General features: G+C 34.0%; 3 protein-coding genes across 3 annotated transcripts; 2 read left to right on the top strand and 1 right to left on the bottom strand.

Annotated features, from left to right (window-relative positions):
* Positions 1-1211: 1211 nt before the first annotated feature.
* nt5dc3 (5'-nucleotidase domain containing 3) lies at positions 1212-9844 on the top strand. Its single transcript, XM_052544001.1, has 14 exons — positions 1212-1567; positions 2443-2627; positions 2772-2846; positions 2925-2980; positions 3085-3175; positions 3508-3645; positions 4047-4107; positions 4771-4873; positions 5015-5116; positions 5314-5395; positions 5475-5561; positions 5851-5991; positions 6421-6485; positions 7471-9844. The coding sequence occupies exons 1-14, from the start codon at positions 1285-1287 to the stop codon at positions 7736-7738; spliced, it is 1737 nt and encodes a 578-aa protein (XP_052399961.1). The 5' UTR covers positions 1212-1284; the 3' UTR covers positions 7739-9844.
* A 153-nt stretch (positions 9845-9997) lies between these two features.
* Positions 9998-13581, top strand: parietopsin. The gene is made up of 5 exons (XM_052544003.1): positions 9998-10404; positions 11417-11745; positions 11826-12071; positions 12195-12314; positions 13139-13581. Exons 1-4 carry the CDS (start codon positions 10086-10088, stop codon positions 12306-12308), a joined length of 1008 nt encoding a protein of 335 aa, XP_052399963.1. The 5' UTR covers positions 9998-10085; the 3' UTR covers positions 12309-12314; positions 13139-13581.
* A 206-nt stretch (positions 13582-13787) lies between these two features.
* Positions 13788-23392, bottom strand: cax2 (cation/H+ exchanger protein 2). Its single transcript, XM_052544000.1, has 20 exons — positions 23073-23392; positions 20993-21145; positions 20791-20891; positions 20602-20710; positions 19997-20116; positions 19855-19916; positions 19507-19668; positions 19190-19375; positions 18986-19085; positions 18048-18189; positions 17786-17969; positions 17599-17698; positions 16472-16593; positions 16338-16375; positions 16087-16199; positions 15782-15921; positions 15606-15700; positions 15394-15472; positions 15187-15295; positions 13788-14461 (listed from the first exon to the last, which is right to left on the bottom strand). Exons 1-20 carry the CDS (start codon positions 23122-23124, stop codon positions 14388-14390), a joined length of 2241 nt encoding a protein of 746 aa, XP_052399960.1. The 5' UTR covers positions 23125-23392; the 3' UTR covers positions 13788-14387.
* Positions 23393-23455: the final 63 nt, after the last annotated feature.

The raw sequence follows: 23455 nt of genomic DNA, 5'->3' as shown, positions 1-23455 counted from the left end.
TTTCTCTTCATACACGTATTTAAAACGTAATTTTATGGTGTTCATAAAATTACCAGAGTTCAATTAAGTTTTTATATTTTTGTAGTTTTATCGGCTTCATTTCTTTCCATCAATTGCTTAGTGAAATTAGGCAAACCATTCATTGCTGTGGTCCCTGTGATAAAAGTGATTTACAGAGGTCCAAAGCGAACATGTGAGAAATGTAACAAGAACCTTTACTACCGAATTTTGTGCAACAAAACCTGTCATTTTATTTTGATTATAACATAAATGTAACAAGGTTAGTATATGCCTCTCCAGATTTGATCCTGCTTGATGTGGGAATTATAACACTGTTTTTCTTAGTAGCACATATGCTTCATTCGCCGCTACGTTTAAGATAGTTAGCTATCTTAAGATATCTAAGTATGTTTGCAGCCAGTGTGTTGTCAATGTTTGCTGGAGCACAGATTGTGCATCAGTATTACCGTCCTGATTTAGTAAGTTTCCAAATCCAAATTCCAAAAATGTTGTGCTTTTTTCAAATTTGTTTAGTTGTTTGTGCAACCCAGATATTTATCTGTATATGTGAATTTCAATTTTCAATCCATTTTATTTCTGTAATTTAAGTTTTTTATTTATTTATTGATAGATCCATTGAATTACATTAATGGTTCTTAATAAGTCAATGTAACCAATTTGCTTTCAAAATGCACATTTACAGTCTTGTTGACTGTAAACATTAAGTACAGTATAAACAAGGTTTATTATTATTATTATTATTTTTATTCTTACATTATAGACCATTCCAGACGTCCTACCAAAGCCTGGAGAACTGCAAACAGAAAAGAAGCTTTAAAGAAAGACAAGACAGACTCAATGTCTCCGAAACAGTAACCCATTGATTTGTTTTTAACTAAAATGCAAAGCCTAACTGATTATACAAAATGTATTTTATTCTGTGAATAAATCTATTTATACAAACAGGTAATGTATCTTCATTTGTCATCTAAAATACTTTGTAACTCAACAATTTGCTTATTATAGCTTTATTCATAGTTTCTCTAACCAGATCTTTTATTACGTAATGGGGGGGGGGGGGGGGCTGTGGTTAACAAATTAGGAAATTATTAAAAATATAACTGTTTTCTGGGTTTTAATGTCTTTATTTTATTTAAAAGTTCATATTTTTGTTACTCTGGACTTTTATTATGAAAATCCCTGTCAACGTGCAAACGGAAGTAAGCATGTGTGTAATATTTGAACGCACTCGTCTGTCAAATAGAAGGCAGCTGTAGTGCGAGTATGTCGACCTTGTCCTTGCTGCCTCCAAACCTGCTTAGAAATAAGGAGAGTTTTAAGAGACTGATCGCGCACTTTAAGTATTTGCACACTAGAGGCGGAATATGGACGGTCAACACAAGCACTCCGTGGATCTCGAGCTCCCGGGGACCGAAATCTGCTCTCGTGTCCCGGAGACGGGTTCCTGCGGGGCAGCTGACAGCAGGGAACATGTGCTCCAGCTCCAGTGAGGATAAGACCAGCTGGCTCTGGTCTGTCTACAATGAAACCAAACAGCAAACGCAAGGTTAGGTCAGATTCATGTTATAGAAATCCTCTCAAGACGCTGGACATCAGTCAAAGGGCAAGAAGGCATATTGCTTGCATGAATAATTGTTTATATATTTTTTGTCTTGGTATTAACCTACAGTATGCTTTATTATACTATATAGTCTGCAAGATTTTAGTTATTAATATAATATGTTGGCTACTCTAAGTTGTGATTGGACATCATGCTGTTGTATGAATATAATACATCTATGTATTTGAGAACACATCTATTCACATCTATTATTGTTTGTGATACATTTGTGTACCTGCATAATTTAAAATTTTATAAAGAGAGAGCTGTTCGGACTATACTAATTAAGTCATTAGTAATGTTGTTATTATTATATTAACATACTATTGTAGTATTTACCAATATATTTCAAATTCTCTTTCTTATTACTTTTAGGTTTTGATTTATTTGAAGTTTTAGCAATGTTATGTGATTTTAAGTTATTTTAGTAATGTTTTATCATTCTCATTGTATATAAATGTCTATGTAGCTTGAAAACATTTCGATTTCATTTTCAAATTTCACAATATTAGAACGTTAGATTTTTTTATATATATAGATAGATTATTTTATTATATTTTTATTAATTTAATTACTAAAAATATTTGAAGTAGTTTTTGTTTTATTTAAAAATAATACTGCCCATTACATGAAAACCATACAGGAATATATATTCACATACAAAGATTTACTTTTCATAATTAATGTCTCACTACAAGTTAATCAGTTTAGTCATTTTAGTTCCTTTTTGAATTATTATATTTATTATAACTCGGCGAATATAATAAAAATGTGAACTTAAAGGGTCAATTATTTAACGCACAAATGTTTTTGCCCCACAGATTTAATTCCTGTCATATCAAGCAACTTTGTGAACCCAGACACCATCTTTGCTAATAATCAGATGAGTCTGCAGGACGTTGAGATCTATGGCTTTGACTATGATTACACACTTGCGTTCTACTCCAGCCACCTTCACACACTCATATTCAACATCGCCCAAGACATCCTCATCGATGAGCACAGGGTGAGTGACCCAAGACCTCATTTACTGTATGTATATATAATATTGTGTAAGGATTCTGAAATGACACCCTTCAAACCAGTATATTTTTAGTTTCAACAAATGAATGTTTTCTGAATATCTTGTCTCCTTTTGTCCTCTTAACAGTATCCAGAGGGACTGAAGGCATATGATTATATGCCGAATTTTGTGATTCGTGGTCTGCACTATGATGTACAGAAGGTAAGTGTCCAGTCCTGATCTACTGTAGATGCATTTTTAAATGTTATGGCTAACCTGTCCATCTCTTCTGCTTACTAGGCCTTACTGATGAAGATTGATGCCTTTCATTATATCCAGCTGGGTACAGTGTACAGGTAGAGTGCAACAAACAATCTACAATACTGTTTTTACTATTGTATGCATTATTATTAACATCAGGATAGGTTGTCTTATAATTGTCATTTGAATGTTTCTATAGGGGTCTTAATCCTGTGCCAGAAAAGGAGGTCATTGCGATGTACGAGGGCTCCCATGTACCCCTCGAGATCATGAGTGACTTCTATGGCAAGGTCTGGAAGCTTGAAGTCTTTTGCTTGTCAAGAGTTTTGTCTGAGATCCTAAAAATGTGGTCACATTATTAGCAAAATTTTGACAACATTTAGCATGAAAAATAGTGTAGAGATGTAAGAAGCACAGCTCACGCAGAAGTCCCTTTCAGATCCAGCAGCTTTCTGTCGGTCAATGGAGATAAGTCACATGACTAACTTGAATGCATTACGAAATCTGCTCGAAGAAATCATCTGCCTTAATGTGAAATTCACAATTGCATGTGTTCCTGTTGAAATGACTGGATTTCGCCATGAACACCCTTTAAAACAACTGTTTCAATCTGTCCATATAGAGCTCTCATGGTCACACCATGAAGCAGTTCATGGATATCTTCTCCCTGCCAGAAATGACGCTGCTATCATGCGTTAATGACTACTTCATGAAGCACAACATCGACTATGAGCCTGTTCATCTTTATAAAGACGTCAAGGTACAGTTGTTCCTCCAAGCGTCACCTTTTGTTTCAAAAATCAAGATTTCCTTCACCGATATCAGTTTCTACATGGAAAGGAACAGTCTAATTTTAGAGGAACTGTTTGGATGGGGCATCTGTGCTACGTGCCTGGAGAGAAGCAGGGTTAAAGAAGGTCAAATGTCTTTTATTGGGTCTGAAGATCAGTGTAATTACTAAAAGACACACACCGTCACTCTTACATTTATTCATGTTCATCATGATGAATTAGCAGGTCTCAAAGGACATGTGACTGCCCAAATGAAATGACTGAGGAGGTGTCTGGTAGTGAGTCAGGACTTTGTGTGTTGTTTTAATGCAGATCAATGATGTTACACTGGCTTTGATATTCTGCATCTGGTCTGTTTCTCTATTCCCAGGAGGCCATAGGAGATGTCCATGTCAGAGGGATTATGTACCGAGCGGTAGAGGCTGATATCGGTAATATTCAGGGTTCTTACATGGACCTGCAAGCAGACCCCATTAAAGCTTGAGAGATCTGTACAAATCAGTTATACCATGACTTAGTCATGGGAATTGTATAATAATGATAATAAATATATGTTGTAAAGTACTGTATGAAAATTAATAATATATTAATATGCAGAAATTAAATATAACAATAATAGTATTCTGTAATACACAATATAAAGCATTATATAGGAATTCAATAATCAAATAATATTTTTATTTTAATTGCATTTATATTGAATCAATTTGATTATATATTTGTATTATTATTTGGATTATATATTTGTATTATTAACATACCATTTAAAAAAGTTATAATGTATTGGTTTGCAGTAATAATTATTATAATTATACCTATGATAATAATTGCATTTATGCTAAATCTATTTATTATTCATAATGATTAAGATTTTTATATTATAAATATAATAAATAGTACTAAATTGTATTAATAATAAATATGTACTGTAAAATGTAGTATAAAATGTAATGTTTCTGTACAATAATGAAATGATTATTATTTGTTTAAAAATTATTATTATTTTTATAGAATTTAATATGATGTTATATGTGCACCTCTCACTCCTGCTCTTTTGTAATTGTCAGTTAAAATCACACCGTTCCTTTCTGCAGAGAAGTACATCTGTTACGGTGAACAGACGCATGCTGTTTTACGGAAGCTGTCTAAGACCGGGAAGAAGATGTTTTTGATTACAAACAGCCCTTTTGATTTTGTGTAAGTTACTAAATTGAAAGTCAAAATAATCATCAATGCACATAAAAAAATGCACAACTTAACTAAGAATTTATACAAATCCATTCTGATTAACTGCTCGTATGAAATGCTCTTTTCAAAAATAAAATGTCTTTATTTTAGAGATCGAGGCATGAACTACATAGTTGGTAAAGACTGGCGGGACCTGTTTGATGTTGTGATAGTGCAGGCCGACAAGCCAGGCTTTTTCAATGACAGGAGGAAGTAAGTAACAATAACCCAGAGAAAGCGCTGGTTAAAAATCCCTCCTAAATCAAGGTCATTCTGACATAAATACAGCATCCATAACAGATTCCTTTATTTAAATCATGTTGAATGACCTTTGAGAAGGTATTTAAGCATGCCAACCTTTCTTGAATCCAGAAAGTATGAGTATGTGTATGTTTTTCTGGTTTCTAAAGACCATTCAGACGAGTTACTGATAAAGGCGTGCTGCTATGGGACAGAATCCACCACCTTGAGAAAGGGCAGATCTATAAACAGGTAATGTTTGATTCCCCGGTGTTCAGCTGTGAGTGGTTTCTGTTCAGGAATCTGATCTGTTCACTTTATCTATTGCCAGGGAAACCTGTATGAGTTTTTGCGGCTTACGGGCTGGAGGGGCTCAAAGGTTTTGTACTTTGGAGATCACATTTACAGCGATCTTGCCGTAAGGATCATATTCTGTTGTTTTCTGCATGTACACAAACATACTGATATTTGGTACACTTGTGACATAAGGTAAAATAATCCATTTTTAATCACATGTGTTATAAATTATTTTTCCCTTTAGTTTTAATCAACCGTTTTTTGCTTTTGGTTTCTTGGGTATGCAGGGTATTGGCAATAGTTCTGTAAACATGTCTCAACGTGCCCTGTACTGATATCAAAGGCAGTAATTTGGCTTTTTTGACTATGCAAAGTGTGATGTAATGAAAATGATGTCATGATGCATGTAGGACTTGACTCTAAAACACGGTTGGAGAACAGGAGCTATCATTCCTGAGCTGCGTAAAGAGATCAAAATCATGAATACTGAGGAGTACGTCCACACCATGACCTGGCTGCAGGCCCTGACCGCACTGCTGGAACAAATGCAGGTCAGACCAACAGGGGGCGCTCTAAATCACATAACACCACCACAACCCAATCTGATGTGCTTCAGAGTGAAACTTGAACAAAGACTATAGAATAGCCAAGACATGTCGCTTGTATAGATTTGAAAGGGGAAATATGCAACGCTCATTATGGCCGCTCCATCACAGTAAGCCCCGCCTTCTGAATGAAAGAGCCAATTTGTGGGAAGGAAACAACATTTATGACACCGTTGTCAGATTTCTTCTGTGATTTCAAATATGACATTTAATCATAAGCTTAGTGAACAATTTTGGAGAATTTTTAAATTTTTCCCCATTCGCTTGCATGCTCGAAAGGCATTTCAAAGATGGCCACGAGTGACATGACTTGAACTTATTATTTTGGACTAGTTTTGGGCTAGTTATAAAGCTGTATTTGTTTTTATGTTGCAGGTGCACCAGGACTCAGCATCACAAACAGTCATTCAGCAGTGGATCAATGAAAGGGAGGAGATGAGGTAAGTATCCTTAATAGTTTTCTATTAAAGGGACAGTTCACCCAAAAATGAAAATTGGATGTTTATCTGCTTAATCCCAGGGCATCCAAAATGTTGGTGACATTGTTTCTTTAGTAGAACACAAACTAAGAATTTTAACTCAAACTGTTGCAGTCTGTCAGTCTTATAATGTAAGTGGATGGGAATCACGGCTAAAACATACAATAATAGAAAAAACATACACAAACAAAACCAAATTAAATCCTGTGGCTTGTGGCAATACATTGATGTGTAAAGACAAAACTGTCAGCCTGTGCAAGAAAATGAATGGTTTTTATATTGCTTTTTACCTCATTTTTTAGCTTTCATTTGGTTTTGTTTGTTTGTTTGTTTTTTTTTGTATGTTTTAGCCATGATTCCCATCAACTTATCACAATATAAGACTGATAGACTGCAAGGGTTTGCGCTAAAAATCTCAGTTTGTGTTCTACTGAAGAAACAAAGTCACTTACATCTTGGATGACCTGGGATTAAGCAGATAAACATAACATTTTCAGTTTTGGTGGAACTGTCCCTTTAAGATTACTTAGCTATATTTTTTATCTTAATATTTTTTGTCTACACGCAGACCAGTTATTTTAATTTAATTGAGATACTATAAGTTTTTATTAGTCCTTTTTCTTTCGGTTTTAGCTTTAGTTATTTTAGTATGTCCAGTTTGGTATATAAAAAAAGAAAAGAAAAGTTTTAGTTAACTATAACCCTGACAGACAAACATTTAGGTTCATTATAGAGGAACATGGCATTTAAAATCAATCAAAAATTATTTTCTTCTAACCACTGTATACAGTAGACCATAATCAAAAACAGCCGCTTTCTGTTCGAAATTAATAATAAAATAATTTCCCGTTGTACTGAATTCGTATAATCCATAACCCGTTACAACCCTATCCAAAAAGTGTTGCTTTTTTGTATCCAACTCTTAAAATCAAATTGTTGTTAACAGGTTACGGACCAAAGACATCTTCAACACCCAGTTCGGGAGTCTTTTCCGCACATACCACAACCCGACCTACTTCTCGCGCCGTCTTTCCCGCTTCGCCGACATCTACATGGCATCCCTCAGCTGTCTGCTGAACTACGACCTCCAGCACACCTTCTACCCCAGACGCACACCCCTGCAGCACGAGTCTCCCATCTGGCCCGAGCAGACCAGCACCAGAGCCATGAACATCCCCTTCCAGAGCCACAGGACAACCACAGGATCCGAATAGAGAGACTGTACAAGACACATGCTGTAACATGTACGTACCAAAGAGCAGCTGCAGTTACGTGTTACATCACTTTAATCAGATTCCACTCTACTTTAAAGACACATGTGGGTGAGACACTTCATATAACTTAGATCTGTGTAGATCTGTGCTGTGGTACATGCAATCTGTGGATACCTTCTTTTTGATACCGTATAAAACACTCTACATGGACAAGAGAGTAGTTAAGGAGCTCTGTGGTGTTTTAATGTGCCTCGCAGTGTAAGGGAGATTTTATTTTTGTAGTTTGCAGCCTTTTTTTCCTCATTGGTCTTCATAAAACTCTCTATTATGCTTATTGATAGACTAAGGGAGAGAAAGTGAATGTACATACGGAAGGGTTAAAAATCAAGCTGATTTTGAGCTGAAGCTGGTTGCAGACAGATTTTGTTTGGATCAAAAAGGAAACTCTCAGGAAGGCAGATGGACACTATATTCATTTTGAAATGATCATAAAAACCGTTTCAATGTTTAATGATTTAAAAAGCCTTACATACTGTGTTTAGCAATATTTGATGATATATATATATATATATATATATATATATATATATATATAGTGGCTTCAAAAGTTTGAGACTGCTAGTGAAAAAGATATACACTTACATTCAGAAGTTTGGGGTCAGTCAGATTCATTATTTATTTTTATTCTTTATTATTTTTTTTTTAAATTAAATTATTTTAATCCTCAAGGATGCCTCAAATTGATAAAAAGTAACAGTAAAAGCATTTATAATGTCACAAAAGATTTCATATAAATGCTGTTCCTTTTACCTTTTTATTAATCAAAGAATCGTGCAAAACGTCTCACCATTTGCAGAAAAAAATTAGCTTCACATTTGTTTTCAACACTGATAAGAAATGTCTCTTGAGCAGCAAATCAGAATGATTTCTGAAGGATCATGTGACACTGAAGACTGGAGGAATTATGCTGAAAATTCAGCTTTGCATCACTGGAATAAATTACATTTTAACGGTACTTTAAAATATTATAATAAGACTGCTTTACTGTATTTTTGATCAAATAAATGCAGCTTTGGTGAGCATAATATATTTCTAGAAATCTAAAATAAATCTTACTAAACTGATCTTTTAAATTATTATTTATTATTTTCTTTTTATTGCATATGTGACCCTGGACCCCAAAACCAGTCTTAAGTCACTGGGGTATATATGTAGCAATAGCCAAATATATATATATATATATATATATATTTTGTATTGGTCAAAATTATAGATTTTTCTTTTATGCCAAAAATCATTAGAATATTAAGTAAAGTAATATGCATTGCTAAGAATTCATTTGGACCATTAAAAGGCTATTTACTCAATATTTAGATTTGTTTTGCACCCTCAGATTCCAGATATTCAAATAGATTTATCTCGGCCAAATATTGTCCGATCCTAACAAACAATACATCAATGGAAAGCTTTTTAATTCAGATTTCATGTGATGTATCAATAACAATTTTGACAAATTGACACTTCATACACATATACATTAAGTCACATATCCAGTAAAACTGAAAATGGGAATTTGACATCAAGGACTGTAATCCTAAAACCTAAAATTTTCTAGGTTTAAATTTGATTTTGAATCTCAGTTTTTTCATTGTGGTTTAATATTTTTGGTCCCTGTTGTATGTTTTGTTGAATATCGACATTGTGTGACTATTTAGAAATCATCATTATTATGCTGAACATATATTGTTGCTGTACAACGAGAGTTTGTGTGACTCTTAAAGTTAAGGAGCGTATTGTACTACCATGTCAGCATTTCTGCCTATAATTGTAAAAATATAGTTTCTTTTTTTACTGTTTCATTATACTGAACTTGGTATTGTATGAACATTTGCATCGTGTTTTGAAGGCGCCAGTATTGGATGGATTTTTCTTTGTTGAAATTGAGAACACTAGCTTTTTTTGTCTGCTTATCTTTTCTTTTCCTTTTTTGACACTGAAGGAAGGACTTTTGTGACACTTTTTTGCCTTTTGTAATTTATTTGGCTTTAACTTATTTAAAGTGTATTTTATTTGGGATATTTATTATAAATTTAATCAAATTGATAATGGTTTTGCATTTGTAATGTTTTTTCAAAGTGTATTATCCATATATAATAATCTTACAACACAATCCCTGCAGGCTGCTTTGATTAATAAGATTATTAATTAGCCGGCAAAGAGTAATTTGACAAATGGCCTTTAACAATTGGATATGGTGACCAGATGCTTCAGATTACTGTTTGCTGCTATAAAGAAAAAAAATCAGCTCTGAACAAAACACCCTGCTGTCCAGACTTCATCTTCTACCATGGAGATCATCACTACAACAGATACAGCCATGACGGTGCAACCTACTATATTTCCACGTGTGGGCTACAGCATACTCTCATACCTCATGTTTATAAACACACTATTTTCTGTGTTTAATAACTTGTTGGTGATCGCTGTGATGCTTAAGAACCTGCATTTTCTGAATGCGATGAACGTCATCATTCTCAGTCTGGCCGTGTCAGATCTTATGATCGCCACCTGCGGCTCTGCCATCGTCACCATCACTAATTACCAAGGATCTTTCTTTTTAGGGGATGCGTTCTGTGTTTTTCAAGGTTTTGCTGTGAACTATTTTGGTGAGTACAGAGCTAAAGGGATCATGGTTATTCTATTTGTTTTATGTCATAGGATGTGTCCCCAAATATGTTGATTCCCATTCGAAGGACCCCCATAATAGTATAGTGGCATATATATATATATATATATATATATATATATATATATATATATATATATATATATATATATATATATATATATATATATATATGTATATATATATATGTATATGTGTGTGTGTGTGTGTGTGTGTGTAAAAAAGAACCATTAAAAATGTCTGAATAATGTTAATATTACATATTTAGATTTTATTTCAAATTAAATAAACATTAAATATGTAAATCTTATAGTAAATAGAACTATAAATATAATTTTTCTAAATATAATAAAAAATATTAAATAGTTACTAAAATGATATATTTTACGATAAATATAACATTAAATAATTAGCTTTTATATTGAGGCTGTTATATTTTCATATGTAAAATGAACCATTTAATAGAATACATTTATCCGAAGAATAAGTAGTATTTAAACCATATATATATATATATATATATATATATATATATATATATATATATATAATATGTTAAATGTTTAATACTAATAATATTACATGTACATATATATATATATATATATATATAAAACATAAAAAATGGCTTTTATATAAAGCCTATAATATTTTCATGTGGAAATCAAATTTATATTGGAAATTAACAATTAATAATAAAAAAATTATAGTATAATTTTTTTTTTAAAGTGCAATGTTAAAACGACTAAATGTTTAATACTAAAATACTGCATATGTATAATATTAATATATCATTTAAATACAACATTTAAAAACTAGGCTTTTATATTAAGGCTAATATTATAAGGATATTATTTCGATACAGTGACCAGTTTGAATCTGACACACTTTTTGTGTCTTTATAATCTTGAAACTTTTATATAAACTACTGCACAGTGGGTCAAAGCAATAAAATATATCTTTAAGACAAACAATAATCTCTTTCTTCCTAGGCCTGGTGTCTTTGTGCACTCTCACGTTACTGGCATACGAGCGGTACAACGTGGTCTGCAAACCCATGGCAGGCTTCAAGCTGAACGTCCGCAGGAGCTGCCAGGGTCTGCTGTTCGTCTGGCTCTACTGCCTCTTCTGGGCTGTCGCTCCTCTGCTGGGCTGGAGCTCGTACGGGCCGGAGGGCGTCCAGACGTCCTGCTCATTAGGCTGGGAGGAGAGATCCTGGAACAACTACAGTTACCTCATCTTCTACACGCTCATGTGCTTCATACTGCCCACCGCTGTCATTGTGTACTGCTACAGCAACGTCCTCGTGTCCATGAGAAAGGTAGGCGACTCGTTCTTAGTGCAGAGAAATAATAAAGACTTGTTTGTTACATCAGTGCAAATGATGCCCCATGATTTCAGATCAACAAAAGCATTGAACTTCAAGGGGGGAAGAACTGCCTGGAGGACAATGAACACATGGTCCGGATGGTCCTGGCCATGATCATCGCCTTCTTCATCTGCTGGTTGCCTTACACCGCCATCTCTGTGGTTGTAGTTGTGGATCCAGAGATCTACATCCCACCTCTGGTGGCCACCATGCCGATGTACTTCGCCAAGACCAGCCCCGTCTACAATCCCATCATCTACTTCCTTACTAACAAACGGGTCTGTTATAGTGTCTGAATCTTCTTTGACAGAGTGTATTTATTTTTTGTTTATATTATGGTATATGGTACTCCCATTGTGCAATGAAACGCCCCAGTCATCCTCTGAACTATGTTTGTCCAGTTTCGAGAGTCCTCTCTGGAAATCCTGTCCTGTGGTCGATACATCCCTCGTCACACTGGTGGACTAATGATGTGCTCGACCCAGAGGAGCCAAAGCAGGATTAATCCAGTCTGATCTGAGGTCTGTCAATGTGAATCCTGCACTACTGATTGTATTGCTTATATTACTTTGTATTGCTTATATTGCTTATATATATTAAGCAGCACAACAATTTTTAACTCTGATAAAAATAAAACCAAATTGGCATATTAGAAAGATTTCTAAAGGATCATGCATCACAGGAAGAAGTTATATTAATTTGAAATTGTAATAATTTTTTAACATAAATGCGGCCTTGGTGGACACGAGTGTTGGTTTCCGATCATTGGTTATCGGACAATATTAAAGATTTTTTGAAATTAATTCTTATTTATAGCCAATAGTTTTTCTTTAAAAACACTACTAACACTGTTAATATGTAATCTTTAGAAAATCTCAAAATGAAAATCCATTTACATAATATCCATCACGTTAAAAATCAAAATGAAAACCATCATGCACATATGCCAAAATGATATTGATATTAAACTGAATGCAGAGCAGTAACCTGAGGAAGTGAAAAATGGGCATCTTAATCCCAGATTTAGACATCTTGCAGGGAGATTAAAACCCTTCCCAAATTAATCTCAAAATAAGATTATGTGATCGCTATGACAAAAAGACCATAATCAAAGATCAGTTCTGACTATTCTGGTATTCCAAAATAAAGCCTTTTTAAAATTAGAAATCAGTTCTTTCAATAAATAAAAGCTCAGTAGCAGAAATAAAGGGGAAATCATTAAAATCACCCCTTGTGCTGTTATTGGCATTGTTGGACTCCAGACTCTTTTATTGTCAAGTCTAATTGTAGGCAAACAACAGCTAAAGTGACTGATGTCTTGAAATCGATGTTTAATGTGTTTCAGGAGGAGGTTTATCAGGAGCTGGAGATTTTAACAGTGTCTTTGGTCTGCATGACATCCCTCACCAACCCTATCATCTACGCAGCGGTCAACCCTCTGTTCTGCACAGAATTTCACAATCTCAAAGCAAAATGGAAAGTGTTTTTTACAAATTCATAGAGTTTATATTCTTGTGGGGACATCATAGTTGAGATCCCACTATGCCAAACGTCACATCTGATCGGTTTATTGGTGTTGTTTTGTGTTGTCGCATGCTGTTGGCCACAAACTGAATAAATCTTTAGAATATCTAAGACTGTTAATAGAGTGAAACAGATGCTATGAATGTTTGTAAACAGCCGCAGTTTTGTAACTTTAAAAATACAGCGTTTTCCATCAGATCATATTTTGGAAGACAATGTTCAGCCTTTAACTTTGAGGAAAAAATCGAATAAAGATTGAGCATTCTGGCTTCTTTGATTTCATTTTCAGGTTATGCAACAAAATATGATTATTAAATGATTAGTCCTCATAAAATGTGAGATACAGGATTTTTAATCATGTAGAATGTGATGCAGCGATGAAAAAGAAAATATTTTATTCTTTTTTTTTATTGTATGTTTTGCCCAGAGAGATTTAGAGATTCATCCCAAATTTAATAAATAAACAAATATGCATATATTTATTTATTCAGAAAAATTTAGAAAATACTTAGGTCTGTTAAAATACGTATATCTTCTAAAGACTTTTTAGACAGCTGTTTAGTCACAAAGTCCTAGACATTCAAAAACACAAACATGTCAGTATAAGAAACCGTTCACTTCAAATAACATCATCTATAAGACTTCATTTGCATGATTTCACATACATAAAGCTCAAGTATTGATGAACCTTTACCAACACATCAAGAATCACTTGAAAACTGGACTCTTTTTGCAAAATACCTGATATGTCTCATAATAAAATAACTTATCTATTAATTCTGTACAATCCAAAATACATTGTGCGTCTCGTTTTTTTTTCTTCTTTTTAGTAAAATAATAAATCCTTCTATTATCACAAGCGGTATTTTGTACTTACACATGATTAAGAGCCAAATCAGGTCCTCTTTTTGTCGAAGCTGTTATTGATGTACCAAATGATAAAATGTTTTGAATAGTAATAGACTATCTATTACTGTCTATAACACAAAGTAAGTCTAAAATTGATCTGAAACAGTAAACAATTTTTATGACCTAAATCATACATTGAATTCATTGAGCTGAAATGTCTTTTAGCAACCAGAAGGAGACGGAGCAAAATAGTACAGGGCCAGCAGGATGAGATACACCACCACCAGAGCAGTGCCTGTTCACACAAACACACACAAAACACTTCACTCAGATCTGATGAACCAAGAAAAAGCAATGAAGTACAAATGCAGGATTGTGCTACTAGTTATGAAAAAAAAAACAGATTACATAATTGCAAAGGGCTTTTGTAATGTAGATTTTTTTAAACAACTTTATAAATCTTTATAGAAGTCCTGATAAAATAAATTGAACATTGATACAGAAATATGTGTGTGATTGGTCAAATGTTTGGGGTTGGTAAGGCTTAATGTATTTGATCAAAAATAGAGTATAAGCAATAACGTGAAATTTTATTATAATTTAAAGTAATTTTAAAGTCTTCTATTTGAATATATTTCCAAATGTAATTTATTCATGTGATGATAAAACTGAATTTTCAGCATCATTACTCCAGTCTTCAGTGTCATATGATCCTTCAGAAATCATTTTAATATGCTTAATTTAATTTAATATGACAATTGTAGGAAACCATGAAAGATTTTAAAATTCTTTGATGAACAGAAAGTTAAAAAGAACGGCATTTATTTGAAATAGATGTAATGCATTCTTGCTTAATAAATCTATTAATATTTTTTTACTTTCTTACTATGATTATTATTTAAATTATTGATCCCAAATATCTGAATGGTATAATAGTTTTTGAGCAGGAGTCTGCAACCTTTTGTCATAAACTGCCAAAAAAGTTACTAACCCCTGGTTTAGATAATATTCAGCTTTTACCTTGAAAGTAATCAGACTTTCCATCCATAAAAATATAATTCACAACGAGGACACTGAAGATGCTGGCCCACAGGTGCAGGTCGCTGAAGATGAGTACGAAACCAACATCCTGTCACAGAAAGATTGTAAGGAAAACACTGATATCTGGCACTGAGTATCTATTGCATCAATGTCTGCATTAAAACAGCATTATCCAAAACCACTCACATAGAAGATGTTGAATAAAACCAGGATGGGGATCTGAATCATGCACACCTGCACTGCAATGCAGCTGCCAACCTCGAAACTGTAAAAATACATAAAACATGTATTTTAAGCAGAAAACACCTGATGAAATAAACCCAGGGTTGAATTAATGAGACAACAAATCTATTCCACTGCTATTTCCTGATGCCTGAAGTGTTTCAGAACAGACCAACCTCAAACTGATAGTATTCTGAAGAGCAAACTGCACTCCATTGACAATTTCGGGGATTTCGGGGACCATGGCCAAAACAGTCACACCAATGAAATACTGAGATGAAGAGTAGGGTCAGATTATACATACAGAAATACATAAGTATTGATCTGCATGATGCATTACTGCATTATCAACCTGAGATATAGACGAGTGGCTCAGAATGGGCTGGATGTGTTCGGTGGTCAGGTCGGCACATGCAGACATCAGCACCGTGGCAATGATGAGTATAAGCAAAGCTCTCCATCGGGACCAGTGCACTGACGCTCCGAGATGACCTGCATGCACACACACATCTCCAATTGACATATATCATTCCTAAATGAATCTTATTATAATCCTAACAGACACCTTTGGGCTGAAAGACATGGAAAAAGGCATTATTATTGTGATGACCAGGTGTGTGCTCAAAGCTTAGTAACTAGTTCATTTAACAGACTCACCCGTTCCATCACCAACTTGAATGTCGTAGATGTGGGAATGTGTTTTAAGAGTAAAGATGAGACCGATGATATAAGATACGGGCAGTAGAATGGAAATGGTGTACACTAGAGGCCTTCAAAAAATAAAAAAACACGTCACCAAATGAATAATATTTTATTAATACTAAACACATTTAGTAATAAGCATCTAAAGACAGTCAAGAACTGAGTACTGCTTGTACAAAATGAAAGTGTTCATATTATGAACTTACTCGATGTGACTGTGAAACAGGCTGTAGTTGTTTTCACTCTAGTCAATAAGAAAGAAAGGATGACTATAGAACTGTGCACCAAATGGCTTGATGTTTCTCTTTCGTGCTTCATGATTTCACGATTGTAATCTCACCAGGTCGTAGTGGCAGTTTTTGCACATGAAGGATCCGCTGCTGTTGGTCCCTGTGGAGTTGGTACAGTTCTCACACACTAGATTCCCGTAGGCTTTGGAGAAGAGCGTAGGGGCAAACACTCCTACAGACACCACAGGGGACAAGGATGGAGATTAAAAACAGTCTCAAAATGTATTTGTTTACGAAAAATGATTCACAAAATAAATACAAAACTCATAGCCTAGTTAATTTTCACTAAATGCGAAATTCCAAATGCATGACTGAATTGATTAATCTTTTGTTTTTACTTGCAAATCATATTTTATAAATAAGAATTAGGTTATGTTTTCAAATGTATAAGCTTAGCTTACTCATTTGTGAATTGTGTTTCGTAAACATTCATTTTGATAGTATTTTAGCTTCATAGAAAATAAATAATAATGATTGACTGTGATGAAAAGAAAGGAATCCGGAATCTGGTAATCTGATTCATAAAATAATGTATTTTGACAAAAAAATAGTAAACATTAATTAGCTTAATTATTAATAAATCTGCTGATTTGTGAATTATATATTGTAAATTCATTCATTTTGAATCCTATTTTAATTCTATAGAAAATAAATAATGATGATTAATCTGGTAATCTGTTTCACAAAATAATGTATTTTCCTTTTTCTTTTAATTTAAATTTGTTTAATGTGAAAACAAAATTTACTATTTAGCTTCCCAATAAAATGTCAATTTTCATGAATAAATAAATGAATATAATTGTGTAAATTATCTAATTTAATGATAAATAAATTAATAAATGCATGTTTTGATTTTTGCTTCCTTATATGCCACTTTAATATTTAGAGAATTTTCTAACCAATGTTTGCCAACAAAACCTGCTTGAAAACTGCTAGTATCTAAGAAAATGTATAAACTTCACGCTTAAAACTGATTCCATTCTATTCTTTTCTATATAAAATCAGTTCCCACCCTATATTACTTCCTACACAATAATGAGTTTTATTCAAAAATGATGTCACACCGTGGAAGGTAAATGTGTTTACAGTGTATTTCACATTGTCTTTGATTACTACAGCAGGAGAGAAGTGCAATAACAAGCACATTTTCGCCACCTCATAGCACATGACGTCTTACCCCCTATTGATATGAAGAGCAGAGAAGAGCTGACCCCCGCCGAGCGACTATTGAACCTCTGCTCCCTGTGCTTGAGCCCTCCGATTATCATACAGATCCCCTGAGAGAGACACACACACAAATATAACGGTCATGCATTGCACACTCTACAGATTTCAGAGCCTCAGTTGGGTAACGGATCACATACTGGTATGAAGAGGATGCAGCCCAGCAGGGTTCCAGTAAGAGCCGCCTTCACTATCTCCTGCAGGCACTTATTCCCCTGGTGATGACCTCTGACCAACGCTGTGATGTAAAAGGTCAACTCTGTGATGGAGCCGAACGTAGCATTCACCACGGCCCCGACGGCAAAGTTACTCTGAGCGGAAATACTGAGAATAGAGATGATAATATTGCTGATGTCAAAGGCATTTGTGAAGTTTAGGTGTTGTTCTGGTGTAACTGCTCACCTTGCAATGCCCATGCCGATGTAATATGAGAGTGGAATAATAGAGATGACTGCTGTGGCAAATTTGACTTCAGAGCTGACAAACTCGTTTGATTTGTCCACGTACCCAATCACTATTGATATTATAACTAATAGTAAGAGATCTGTAGTAACTCCATGTAAGGAAAATGCCAAAGTAACTAAAACCAGCATGAACTGTAATCACTTAAAACATGTCAAAAATAATTGTCTTTTCTTTTTCTTTTTCTTTTTTTTTACATTTGGCACTTAATCACGTGTAAGTACAAAAGACCACTTGTGATAATAGAAGGATTTATTATTTTACTAAAAAGTAAAAAAATAAGTTTATTAAAAAATATATTAAAATAATCTAACTTGGTCAAAATACTAAAAACAACAATTTACACATTCAAAAGTCTGGGGTTTGAAAGCTTTTAGAAATAACTAAGTTATTGCTTAATAAATTAATACTTTTATTTAGCAAGGACACATATAAATGATCAAAAGTGACCGTAAAGACACTTAAAAAAAATTCAAAAAAGATGATAATAAGAAATGCTTTTTAAGAAGCATATTTTAATGATTTCTGAAGGATCATGTGACACTGAAGACTGGAGTGATGATGCTGAAAATTCATCATTTTTTCTTTTCTTCAGAATCAAATGAGATTTTGTAATACATTACCATAGATAATAATTTTAATTTGTTATAATTTCACAGTTTTAGTATTGTTGGTGTATTTTTATCAAATATATGCAGCTTTGGTAAGCATAAGAGACTTCTTTCAAAAACATTAGAAAATCTTACAGACCACAAACTTTTGAATGTTGGTGTATAAAGTAGTATAAAACATAAACTGACAACATATTCCTGAATATCAGAACTATCAGAACTTTACAAGTTTAAACGTCTGTGTTTGTAATTTGATGTTGAGGATACTGACAGCAAAAACATTGATCCCATCCACAGTGTATTTATAGTAGTAGAGGTTCACTGCATGGTAGCAGCATAAAATGACTTGGCCTTCATGCTCCTGAGCCTAAAATTCCAACATTAAATGGTATGAATTTGCAAATATCGTACATGGTCATAATTGATATTAATTCACAGATGGCCTTTAGAATCCCAGTACAGAGCTCTCACCTCTGTGGCTTGGCTGATGTGAACGTGTTCGGGGGGTATGAGCAGGATGGTGTGTAGGGTCTTAAAGCTCATCTTGGCCACAGGGATGGTGAAAACCAGCAGCCAGGAGATCAGGCACAATACAGAGTGTGTTATGGCCAGGAGAGGGTAGCCCACCAACAGCCATATATATGTGCTCGCATGCCTCTGAAATCAAATGGTTTCATTCTGTGAGCACAAAAAACGTTCAGGAAGAAGACAAAAATGCTAGCCATAGTGTACCAGGGGGTAATATTCTCAATTAAGGAGAGTGCAACACTAATTCAAGGTAAAATCACCCAGTAGTGGTCATTTGGTGGACTCTCTGTGGGCTCTTCTATGGTTTCCCCCACAGGTGTGGGCAGCAGGAGAGGAGAGGAAGGCTTTCCGTCCTCCTCTGTCTCCAGAGTGGAATTATCCTGGAGTATCTTCACACTGTACGCTGCCACAGAGACACTGGCCTGAAAACAGCAACATTTACAAAGCATCATTTCATCCATGAATAGGCATGTGATGGAAGCAATATTCGTCTGATTTACACAGAGAAGGGAAATGAAAACCAGCTCAAAGAGACATTGCGTGTGTAGACCAAAGATCAAAAGTAGCCAACCACACAGACTGCATTCGGAGAGAAAAAGAAACACAACCTTTTCGATAGATTTTCCAAATGGCCACAGAAAATAGCAGGACAACTTCCAGCAAAGTTTAGCTAAAACAAAAAAAGTGACATTTTTGTGATCCAGAGAGAGACTCTCAAATGTATCAATACTTATTTAGATAAAATCTTACCGTAGGGGATGCCAAAAACTGTGAGGAACATCAGGAGTCCAACGAAAACATAAACCAGAGCAATCCACCAGCCAAACAGAAACACGTAGAGAACATTGCCACAAGTGAACAATGAACCCACTGAAACCCGAGAATACAAGAGACGCATCTTATTACAGTGAAGGGGAACACATTTATATATATATATATATATATATATATATATATATATATATATATATATATATATATATATATATATTTATATATATATATATATATATATATATTGGATTTCCTTTATTTTTGTTCAATAAAACATAATCAAAATAATGCAGTACAATAGTATCTATATTTATTCTTAAATAAAAAAATGTATTAAATTGATACTAATAAATGCATAATAATACATGCAATTACATAAAAAAATGAATAAATCATAGTAAAAAAACAAACATTTTATTAACTATAATACTTTCATTTATGTTATTTCATAGTTTAATTGCTTAATTTTCCATAATTTCAAATAACAGTAATAATATAAAATGAGTAGGGATATACAGTACAGACATTTTCCAGGTATTATACATGTACTACTGAAGGAAATGAGAAGAGCTTGGTCTAACCTGAGTAGGGTTTAATAACGTTCAGCTCAGAGTAAAGCTCCTTCACAATGTTCGACCTGTTTTCAAAGGGACGCTCTGTCACATGACTCTTCCACTTCCTGAATCCAAACTAACAGAAAACAGAATGACATCGGCATCAAAAATGTGAAAAATAATGAAACTGGACTTATGTGCTCAGTGCACATTTACCTTATAATTATTCGCGAGTTTTTGTGCCTCAACTTCATTTTCAGCACTTATGGTGGTCTTGCACGGGCTCTCATCCCGTATTTCATCAGCAAAGCTGCATGCTGTAAAGAAGTTGGGAGGAAGGACAAAAAATGGGTAGTAGGATCCTGTTATAAAGCAAAAAGCACCCTTGCTCTTTTGCAACGTGTGTATGGGGTCTCACTTCTCTGTGGGTGTTTCGGTGTGCAGGAGCTGCTTGTTTGCAACAAACAGTAGTGAGTGTTAGCATCGTTGGATTCTGAGTGAACATTAGCTACACAAACCCTGTCACAGCAGGAGTCAGGCTGCTGACCTCCAACATGGTCCTCTGGAGAATCTGAGAAATGAGACCAAATCATAGCATGGTTCATTATTAAGCATTTGCACCTATTTGCATCTGTTTTATTTAAATAATAATATTTTCAAATTCTGTAGAACTGGCAGCATAAACCTGTTAATTGTTAAAAACGTAGGCTAAACGTTAATTTAACTTAAAAAATTTTTTTTAATTGAACCCAAATAATGAACATTGTTTAAATATAAATTAAAAGTGTGTCATCCAAACAAGTGGACATTTTATATGTAATTACATACATCTTAAAAATTTGGCTTTATAAATTTAAAACCTCAACTTTTTTGTGTGTGTGTGAAATATTTTTCTTTAAAAAGTGTTTGTGCTTTATTTCTTTTAAATAAATTCCACTTTTTTATATTTTATTTAATGCAATTATATAAAAATAAATGTGTGACATATCACATATGAAAAGTACAGTATTTTCAATAACTGCTCACACGCATAATTTAAATGCATTGTGGGTGTCAACATCAAGACGTTTTAATTCAGATCTAGCTGAAATCTGCAGACAGGAAATAGTTGTATAGTAATTGGGGAAGTGTGGACTGATGCGGTTTCAAGGTTTCAGATTTCACAACAGAAACCTGTCTGGCTGCAAACGCATTAAAAGAAATCATTTTCAGAGAAACTCTGATTAATTGATGTCTAGGATAAATCACAACACAAGTTATAAGAATCCATTAATGTGAAATACAATGGAGAGTCAAGCATTATTCATGTCACGTGAATTAATGATCATGTTACATCCATCCAGTGTTGAATATAGGGTCGCCAACCGTTCCGTATTTAAGGCATCAATGAAGCGTTCCATATATATATTATATCACAGGTCCCAAAAAATATTGAGCAGCATAACTGTTTCCAGCAATAATAATAAATCAGTATATTAGAATGATTTCAGAAGGATCATGTGACACTGAAGACTGGAGTAATTAAATTAAATTAAAATTTTATTTATGCATTTAGCAGACACTTTTATCCAAAGCGACTTACATTGCATTCAGGCTATCAATTTTCTCCTAACATGTGTTCCCTGGGATTCGAACTCCCAAACTTGCACTTGCTAATGCAATGCTCTATCACTTGAGCTACAGGAACACTAATAATGAATTAATAATGAGTAATGAAGCTGAAAATTCAGCTTTGCTTCTCAGGTGTGTGTATATATATATATACACAGACACACAAACACCTGTGATATTTTTTTCAGGATTCTTTGATAAAAGTTAAAAAGAATACTTTTCAATAATTTGGGGTCAGTACATTTTTTTTATTCAGCAAGTACACTACTTTTAGTCAGCAAGGCTTAAGATTTTAAATGGATAAAAGGTGATATTGTTAGAAAATATTTCTATTTTGAATAAATTCAGTTCTTTTTAACTAAAATTGTATTTATGGAACACAGGTTCCAAAAAATATGACAAACAGTTTCAACACTTAATAATAATAATAAATCAGCATATTAGAATCTCCAAAGGATCATGTGACGATGAAAACTAGCGCAATGATGCTGAAAATTCAGTGCTGCGTCACAGAAACAAATTATATTTTAAAGTAAAATAAGATATGAAACCAATATTAGAAATTGCAATAATATTTCACAATATTGCTGATTTTTCCTCCTGTTTTTTAATCAAATGAATGCAACCTTGATGAGCAAAAGAGACTCCATTAAAAAGCATGTGTGTCTCTTATTTTTCTATGAAAACCACGATTGTCCATTATTTTCCTTTTCTGAAGTTGGCAACCAGTTACATATCAAAAGTCAGAAGTGAATGGACTAAGGTGTAACTGTCTGCTGTAATAAAATACCGCATCGCACTGCAGACAATACAGTGCAATGTGCAATACAGTCACTGGATTCTTATTAGTCCTTCAGTTTTCACAAATCTTTTGTATTATCGTTTACCTTGTTTGTCTGTGTCGAGCTTTCTTCTTCGCGTCTCTTCATTCGTTGTCATTTCAGCACCTTCTCTTCAGTCATTCCACGCAGTTCCGAATGACAGACAGTTCTTCAGTAACCAGCCTCATGTGATCCAAGCGTACGGACGCCGAGTGGCCGTGTTGCCAGATATCGCTAAAATAAATTATGCGAACAGGTCTGACAAAACAAACCCAAAATATGCTAATATCTCCACACCAAAACAGGTCAAATAATGCACTACCGTTTCTAGAGATTTTCAGAACCCTCTTTTACGATCTGAATCCGTCACACTTTTTGATATTTTACGTCAAATAAACGTAAAAAACGCAGCATTGAGTCGCTTACAATAAGCGGACATGGCAACCACG

The sequence above is a fragment of the Carassius gibelio genome, chromosome A25, assembly GCF_023724105.1.
Source record: "Carassius gibelio isolate Cgi1373 ecotype wild population from Czech Republic chromosome A25, carGib1.2-hapl.c, whole genome shotgun sequence".
NCBI classification, from domain to species: Eukaryota; Metazoa; Chordata; class Actinopteri; order Cypriniformes; family Cyprinidae; genus Carassius; species Carassius gibelio.
Note: the sequence above shows the minus strand (reverse complement) of the source record. Positions and strands in the feature narration are given on the sequence as shown.

Bases quoted from the DNA above. Each gene is read 5' to 3' on its own strand.
- nt5dc3 (XM_052544001.1), top strand. From the start codon at position 1,285: ATGTCGACCTTGTCCTTGCTGCCTCCAAACCTGCTTAGAAATAAGGAG. The intron at 3,176-3,507 runs GTCTGGAAGCTT...CTGTCCATATAG, and splicing joins TGAGTGACTTCTATGGCAAG to AGCTCTCATGGTCACACCAT. The intron at 5,562-5,850 runs GTAAGGATCATA...TGATGCATGTAG, and splicing joins ACATTTACAGCGATCTTGCC to GACTTGACTCTAAAACACGG.
- parietopsin (XM_052544003.1), top strand. From the start codon at position 10,086: ATGGAGATCATCACTACAACAGATACAGCCATGACGGTGCAACCTACT. The intron at 11,746-11,825 runs GTAGGCGACTCG...CCATGATTTCAG, and splicing joins TCCTCGTGTCCATGAGAAAG to ATCAACAAAAGCATTGAACT. The intron at 12,072-12,194 runs GTCTGTTATAGT...ATGTTTGTCCAG, and splicing joins ACTTCCTTACTAACAAACGG to TTTCGAGAGTCCTCTCTGGA.
- cax2 (XM_052544000.1), bottom strand. From the start codon at position 23,124: ATGACAACGAATGAAGAGACGCGAAGAAGAAAGCTCGACACAGACAAA. The intron at 16,594-17,598 runs GTAAGACGTCAT...TGGTGTCTGTAG, and splicing joins GCTCTTCATATCAATAGGGG to GAGTGTTTGCCCCTACGCTC. The intron at 14,462-15,186 runs GTAAAAGCTGAA...TTGTGTGAACAG, and splicing joins AAAGTCTGATTACTTTCAAG to GCACTGCTCTGGTGGTGGTG.